This window comes from Sparus aurata, chromosome 21 (genome assembly GCF_900880675.1).
Source record: "Sparus aurata chromosome 21, fSpaAur1.1, whole genome shotgun sequence".
NCBI lineage: Eukaryota > Metazoa > Chordata > Actinopteri > Spariformes > Sparidae > Sparus > Sparus aurata.
This window is the reverse complement of record NC_044207.1, coordinates 11,242,891-11,251,461: the sequence shown is the minus strand read 5'-3', so window position 1 is coordinate 11,251,461 and position 8,571 is coordinate 11,242,891. Positions and strand designations below refer to the sequence as shown.

At 38.4% G+C, this 8,571-nt stretch overlaps 1 protein-coding gene across 2 annotated transcripts; it reads right to left on the bottom strand.

Annotated features, from left to right (window-relative positions):
* Positions 1-574: 574 nt before the first annotated feature.
* On the bottom strand, positions 575-8,117 carry LOC115572154 (uncharacterized). 2 transcript variants are annotated; one of them, XM_030401985.1, is made up of 6 exons: positions 6,496-8,117; positions 4,774-4,883; positions 3,401-3,616; positions 1,903-2,994; positions 1,610-1,778; positions 575-1,521 (listed from the first exon to the last, which is right to left on the bottom strand). In XM_030401985.1, the coding sequence occupies exons 3-6, from the start codon at positions 3,612-3,614 to the stop codon at positions 1,395-1,397; spliced, it is 1,602 nt and encodes a 533-aa protein (XP_030257845.1). In that variant the 5' UTR covers positions 3,615-3,616; positions 4,774-4,883; positions 6,496-8,117; the 3' UTR covers positions 575-1,394. The 2 variants fall into 2 exon arrangements, with proteins under 2 accessions (XP_030257845.1, XP_030257846.1); XM_030401986.1 differs by lacking the exon at positions 6,496-8,117 and adding an exon at positions 5,324-6,470.
* Positions 8,118-8,571: the final 454 nt, after the last annotated feature.

Sequence of the window (8,571 nt, the reverse complement as noted above, 5' to 3'; positions counted from 1 at the left end):
CCGTAAGAATAAATGTTTTTACCATTGAAAAACACCTTGTTTTGCCCCAAAATTAGCATGAAAATACTATGTAAAACAAAGTTTGTGCCGTGAAATATTAAGAGTTTTAACTGTAAAATTAACAGTCTAAATGATAAAATACAAACATACTCTGTAAACATGTCCATAAATTACTGCAAAAATAAATGTTTTGTTAGTCATTTTTGACAGTAACACACCGGCAGCTGCAGTTGCCAGAACTTGACTGCAAAAATAATGGTTAGACATTTTATACTATAACCGTAAAAGAGCACTAGTACTGCCGATTTACGGTTAATAATTGTGTTCGAGTCCATAAGTTTATGTAAAACTAAAGGTTTTTACCCCTGAAAAAATTTTGTTTTGTTAAATTACAAGACATTTAATACCATTACAGTAAAAAGTGTATTAGTACTGCTGATTTTACAGATAAAAACATCATAGTTGAAAATACCATAATACTATAAAGATTTAAGATTGAATGGTAGAAGTAAAAAGTAAAATATGTACATACTGTCCATAAAACAACCACAAAAAATAATCAAACTTCTTTTTTTTTATAGAACATTTGCATTTAATGAAAATTATCTGTGAGGCTGTGTACATCAAGAATTAGAACTTCCAACACACATTCCCCTTTAAGCTATAGTGCCTATAGTAACAATCACATATAAACTGTTGACATTCCCGCGCTGGCGAACAGCATTTTAACATTATTTTAATATCATCCCCTGTCTATCAAAACACGGGAAAGACTTCTAAATCACATCACATCATCAATCACATTCATCCCTTAGTAAACAGCGGGACCTGCCCAGCAACGGGCGTTGTTTCCCGAAGGGACAATATGAGGTAGAGCCGTAAGGGAGGAATAAACAGGTCGCGGTAGTGTTTTCCACATATAAATTCCCACTTTTTTCCTTATGAGTAAACAAAGGCGCTATACATCATGGTAAGCAACAAAGACATTGTGTAAGTTTTAGATGCTGAGGTTGTTTGTTTGGACAGTGTTTTTGTGATCACTCACAATTCCTTTAGGGGTTGACAGAAGTTATGTACTCTAGCTTTAAGTCTTACATTAATAATCTCAAGAAACACTATAACTGTAAGGACATTTGAACGTAATCCTGGATCTAGAAAGATTACCACAAGTGGGTAGACAGTTTTCAGAAAACATGGCATAACATCTACTGCAGTAAAGCGGAACATGTACAAAGTGAAATCTAGTGCAATGAACAAAGTACCACACAATTCACCTAGTAAAATTTTACAGCAACTTTGAAAAGTTTTGGTGCAGTTTTAACAACAATATTATCTGCAGTGTATGTTACATTCAGTATACCTTCATCACATGACTCCAAACATTGCGGGAAGGTCTAGGTCCACTCATGGTCTGCAAGGTCTGAGATGAGAGTGAGGACTCTTGGATTGACTGAGAACACCTTCTTCTTCTTCTTGTGCTCGACCTTGGTGCCTCTCTCAGGATTAATAGAAAAGAAACACCTTGATGAAACAAAGAAAGGAAAAAAATATCTTAGGTGTCTAATCAAATACATCGTATTTTTAAATATCTTGAGAAAGAAATTTGTACCTTTGGAGGAACTCCAGTGTTGACCGCAATTCCACTGGGTAGTGTATGTTAAAACAGTAGTAACTGCCGAACAGAAGGCAGATGGCGGATGTGAAGGAAGTGATGTGGTCGTTGACAACCTTTTGGTCAATGCTCAACATGAATATGTCAGCGGCAAAGCAGGAGGACCCTGAGAAAAAACAACATGAACAAAAAAATAAAATTGAATAACAAGGTCATCAATATCAGCAATTAAAGCAAATACAATGGTTATTACATTCAACTACATTCTAAACTTGGTTCACTTTACGTACCACACACAATGAGGCAGGGTGTTGCTGGCACATTCTCCATCTGAACCTCCTCAGCAAGGCTGGTCTTCTCAACGTAATGGAACAGATGTTCTTCTTTCTCACCAAAATGAGCCAGTAAAAGAAGTGCCATCTCTGTCAGTTCCTCTGAGCAACCACTGGACTTTCTTCTTTCAGTTTGAAGCTTGAGGAGAGAATCCAGGACTGGTTTGCGTTTTTGTGCAGACACAGTTTTGAGAAAGTTTAAGAGGCGCCTCCCCTTTTTGTCCACATTTGCAAAGAAGGCCTCAATCAGTTTTACACCAGTAAGATGCTCGAAGTGTCCTTCCATACCAGCTTCATGAAACAAAAAAGGCCATTCTTGGCATAGCTCCTGGATGCTTGTACCTTTGTTGATGTCTTTTCGCTGCGTGTAATAGGTGGACTTGACTAATTCTTTGACATACTCAGCAGTGTAGTTCTTCTCTTTAAACATCTTCTTCATTTCTTCTTTTTTTTCATGCTGACTCTCCACAGTTTCAGGAAGTGGCAAATATTTTGGCTCCCAGTTGACACAGCCATATGTGTCTTGAACACTAGCTTTTTGTTCAGCGGGTATTTCATCAGTGTCCGCATCTGATTCTGCCTTGCGTTTCGTTATCTTTGGTGTGTCTGGTCGTTTGACATTTTCAATTCTTGACTGGAGTTGCTTTACCAGGGAATGAAATCCAAGTCCAATAACATCACCATCAATCACATCTTCAAGTGACTTTGGATACTTAGCCACCATTCTTTTTGCTATCTCTGTAGTGTTGCGTTTGGTTGGATTCTTACAAATCTTCATCATTTCAGAAACGATAATCCTTACCATTTCTCTACGTAGTCGTGCACTTGGCCTTTTTTGTCTTTCCAAAGTCTGCATTAACTCTTCAGGGAACTTCTGCCATGGTATCTGAAAACTGTCTACCCAGTTTGGCACAAATGGGGAGCAGCTTACTGAGGATGATGAGGTAGCTGTGGATGATGCTGGTGAAGACTGGGACAGGTACGAAGTTGGAGAGGATTGAACAGACAGTGGAGAAGACCACACAAAGTTTGAAGTTGAAGCAGTTGAGTCTGTGAAAGAACAAAAAATGAAATTTGAAAGCATTAAATATTGAATGTTTTGGTACTCTGTGAAATAATGTAGTGTATCAATAATTACATTTAAAGATATTACAGCTGCACAACATGGTCAATAATGAATATTGCAATTTTCTTGACAGCCAAAATCCACTTAATCAAGTTCTCATTATGCATAAATACATGCAGATACATGTACTGTGGTTTTTACTGTTACTGCAGTCTTTTAATCCTGTGCATAGAGATTATATAATTTTAGGTAACAGTTATTGTAGTTGTAGTTTCTTTTCTAAGCACAGGACACTGTGTCTCCTGCCCAGGGACTACAGATGTAAATCACCTCATAGTTAACTCTGTTGGAGCAAAGAAGCTTACAACAGTTTTTTTTCAATACACTCACCATTTTGGACCCATGCATTAACCAGTCTTCTGGCTTGTATGGGCTTTAATACTGGCAGTAAGTCTCCTTCTGTGATGTACTTTAGATCATCTGTGGTGGTTGCGCCAAGTGCTTCCAAAGTATCCTCTATCGACTTCACAACTTCATCTGGAAGATCTGGAAGCACTGCTGCAATTGCATCACTTATCTTCTTTGGAATTTGAGTTTCCGTCATATCTGTTGAGATACAGAAACCTAAAACAGGTTGATCTCTGACCCACTAACATTAAAGCATTTATTCTGACAAGACACTGTGCTTCAATGGGACAAACTGGTATCCATTTTTTGTGTACGATGATAATGGCCACATGTCAATCAGCTTACTAATGTGTCTGCATTCTAATCTTCCTCCAATCTTCTTGTTTACCAAGTACAAGTGGTACTGTGGAAGAAATTGTCCTTCATACACTCTCATCAGAAAATGAAGTGCAGAATCATCTTTCACAAAAATGAGGATGAGTTCACCAAACTCCACAGACTCATCATTCCTAATGACTACAAATTGGCCCTTCCTGTAAGTTATCCCGTTATACTGCAAATCAACAGGAATCCTTGTGTTTCTTTCAGTGAAGCCAAAATGTAGGACTGCACCTTTAACTTCCTCACTGTAAAGTTCGGAATAAAACGGTGAGCCATCTTTTATTTGCAAGGTTGGGGAAGTCACTGTTCCAGCAGAAAGAAAGGCCTGAAACATCTGGTGCCTCTCTGAAAGAGTCGAACACAGATTTTTGAAATTCTTCAGATGCCTGGTGCATCTTTTGAAGTAACTATGTTTGCTCTCAAAACGCATAGTCCATAGCCTGATGAGGGGGCCAAATTTCAGGATCAGACCTGGATAGTGCCGTAAATAATGATGTTTAGGTCTCAACTTGATATCTGGAAACAGTGCCTTCCTGGTTTCCAAGTATTCTTGGATGAGAACATCCAGATATGCGACCTGAGGCTTGGAAATTTGCTGAGCACAAACCAGGTCAACAATGTCCTTAAGCTGCAAAGTTAACTGCCACACATCATCTTGTGCATCCTGCACCATGTCTCCAATTAACAGAGGCAGCAGTCTCAAGAAGTTCCAATTTTGTACAGCTTGTCCACTAAGTTTCAGTGTTTTAGGACTGACCGCACAAGGTTTGGAACAAGCATCTGCTGCTATGTATTTGAACTGTTTGATGCGCCTGTTCAAACTTGTGTACGTGAACCATTTCTTTTTGTGGATGAAGTATTTGAGATAAAGAGCAACATCGTATGAGAGGACACCCTCAAAGATATCATGGCCCAGACAAGGGGGCATGCCTGGTGAACAAACATTAAAGTTCTGTAGCGTATTAAACACTGACCTGAACTTTATCCCTTGTACTTCTGTCACATCCTCTGTCTCCAGCTGTGCAATGGCAGATCTATAGGTTTCTGGAGTCCGCTCCGGTCCAACGATGGCTGGATTAGCACCCTGAAATTCAGTCCGAGTGATCAGACAATATCTACAGAAGTACGTAGAGGAACTGAAATTTTCCGTAAAACCACCAATGCAGTGAGAGCCCAAGTTGTCTCCAGCAATGCAGTACAGTGCTCCTTTCACAACAGATTCATCTTCCATTGTTATTCCATTCTCCCCCAGTAGTTTCAAGTCAGCCAGCAGTTCTGAAAAAACCTTGGCATGGCCAAATTCCTTAAAGTCCTTCTCTCTACACAACAAAACCAGCTGCATATGATCAGTATTTGATCGAACATGGGGGGGCATGTTGAGTAGAGAGAAGTAAACAGCCAAAACCTTGTGCTTTGTTTTTGCAGAGCCTAATGGGTTCACAACCTCAAATGCGTCCTGGTATAAAACCAGCTTGAGACAACTTGGGTTTTCCTGAAAAAATGTGTTGGACATAAACACCTTACCATCATGACAGTCACAGAGAACATCTGTTTTGGAAACATCATTAGGATCCCCTAACATGAGGCCCTGCCAAAAACTGGAATCCAGCATACCCTTTAAAGTATTTAGCACAGGAACATAGTAGGCAAATCTCTCTGTCCTGTTCTCATCTCTGCCCAGAAACACTTTTTTGGGCTCAACATATTTGAACATGTCTTTAAAATACTGGGCTCTCGAGTAAGCAGTTCTCATGGGTCCTGTGTGGCAAGCTGTGAACAAGTCAGATTGCTTTATTGTGTCACAGATTTTTACCATGTCTTCATCTGCAACTGACATTTCTCTAAGAAGCAAATTTAATCTATTTAAAGTATATGTCTGTCCCAACTCGTGTATATTCTGTATCTCCTCAACAATGTTTTGAATGGTAGATGCTGGAAGAAGATGCTGTCCCTGTAGTTTTAGGTAAAACATACATACATTTCTGAGATACAAGTCGCTGAAATTTGGCCTATCTGTAACAGTGTCTTCAGCATCTGACAAGCTGGCAGCTTCTTGCATGGTAGCACTTGCAGCACTCTGAGTATCTTCGTTAATCGATCCACGAAACACATCTTCCAAACAATGTCTGTGTTTTCTGGACATATGAGAGGTAAAGGACGATTTTACACTGAATACACGTTTGCATCCTCTCACAGGGCAAGTTACTTGGCGCCCCTCTAATATGTGCTCATTTAAGTGAGCAACCAAAGATTTTACTCCCATACACTGCCGTTCACAAAGTGAAACAGTGCATTTCAATGTTGTCAAAGTTGTATCCCGAGTAAGTGTTGGCATGCTATTATGATGACGATAGAAGTGCGCCTTTAATGCTAAATAACCAGTACACACCTGCTTACAACTTGCTGCAACACACTTGAACATACATCTTGGTTCATTGCGATGCAGTTTGCAATGGACAACAAATGCTTTAACAGACTGAACTGTTTCTGCACATATGTTACAAGAATACATCTTAAATAGACCACACCAACGGTTAGCATGCAGCAATAGCAACCTTGAGGCTTACAGACCTACAGTTAGCTGTGGAAATACACACTTTGCACACAACGGTCTGTTGTTATGTTTTTTTAAACGGAATTAACCAAATGCAATTAAAACATTTAACTGTATGTAACCTTCTGTAAAATTTCCATACCTGGGAAACTGAGGGGAAGCTGTAGTCGAGTAGTCTGTTGGAGATAAAATCTTCTAGGCTAGCCCACAGACCGAGAGTGGATTCGGGGTAAAAAAGAAAAAGAAAAAAACCTTCCCGCTGGTCCTCAGATGTAGTGTGCTGATTGGGCTGTTCAAATTCAGGCGCCTCTCTGTCAAATGATGCAATCCAATCTGTTACAAAAAAAATTCGCTGTGATGAACCGCTGCAACTCCACTGCGCACGTTGGAGGGACCAGGTGCAGGGTGAAGTAACCGAAAGTTAATTCATGGTGCGTTCAAGTGCATCTCGTAAATTCAAAAATCTTTACAAAGTCCTCAAATCGCCACAAAGTTTTTTTTTATTTTGGAAAAAATAACAAATTATTTAAAAACAAATCACTTTGCATCAGGGAGGGCGACGCCCTAGCACCCCCTATTGGCCAGCTGCCACTGATTAGATGTAAATGAGAACAATATCCCAGTCGTTTCTACATAGGCAGATTTTAAAAGTTGCAAAAATTACGGTATTGGCTACTGGAAACCTTACGGCATATTTCTGTTATTGCTACAATAGTATATTTAACAGTTATAAACTGTATCCTTTACGAGAAATTAATGCAAATACTGCTGTGTTTGCTGTTAGTAAAATTATGGCAATGGTCTGTTATCGCTGCAACAGAACATACATTTAATAGTTACAAACTGTATCCTTGACGAGACATTAATGCAAAAATTGCGGTATTGGCTACTGCAAACCTTACGGCATATTCCTGTGATTGTTACAACAGTATGTACATTTTACTGTTACAAACTGTATCCTTGATTAGACATTAATGCAAAAATTGCGGTATTGGCTACTGGAAACCTTACGGCATATTACCGTGATTGTTACAACAGTATGTACATTTAACAGTTACAAACTGTATCCTTGACGAGACATTAATGCAAAAATTGCGGTATTGGCTACTGAAAACCTTACGGCATATTTCCGTTATTGCTACGACAGTATGTACATTTAACAGTTACAGACTGTATCCTTCACGAGAAATTAATGAAAATATTGCGGTGTCGGCTTTTAGGTAAATTACAGTATATTTCCATTATTGCCACAACAGTATGTACACTTAACAGTTACAAACTGTATCCTTTACAAGAAATGAATGCAAATATTACAGTTTTGGCTGTTGGGAAAATTACGACATGTTTCCGTAATTGCTACAACAGTATGTACATTTAACAGTTACAAACTGTGTCCTTCACGAGAAATGAATGCAAATATTGCAGTATTGGCTACTGAAAACCTTACGGCATATTTCCGTTATTGCTAAGACAGTATGTACATTTAACAGTTAAAATGTGTATTTCTATTGAGAATTGAATTAAAAAAGTGCGGTAATGGCTGCTAGAAAAATTACGGTATATTTCTGTTAAAAACAGTACATGAATTTTATTACAGTAGGGCAATGTATATTTTCTGGAGTAAACATGTAAAAATTACGATTTTCCGAGATTAACTTCTTTACGGTGGTTCATTGTTAAAGAAACGGTTTAAAACCTATTTTTAAGTTACAGTTTTTTACTGTCGTGATTTACATTCTTTTACTGTAAAATCTACGGAGATTTTTTACAGTGTATGCACACAGCACAGGTCTTATTACAGGCTATAATATCTTTAGTGTAAACATTACTCAGTTGGTAAGTATAGTAATCTGACCACTTTTTGCAGTAATGAGTAATCTAACGCGTTAATATTTCCAAACCAGTAATCAGATTAAAGTTACTAATGCAAGTCACTCACTGTTACTATTATTTTTGTCATTTTCCTTAGTAGAAATATATATTTTTGCTTTCTTTTTGCATCTCAGGGATGATATCACGTATGCAACAAGCCACGTTTTCAGCATGAGGACAACTCACATGTAACACCATGCAGTGACACAAACACAAACAACAATGGAGGGAGGAGAGAGATGCGCGTTTTGTAGCTGGAAATACAGTCATTATTTTGAGTTCATGTCAGCTAAAGGTGAGAATATTAAGGTTCTCTGTGCTGGCTGTACTTTTTAAAGGAGTAATC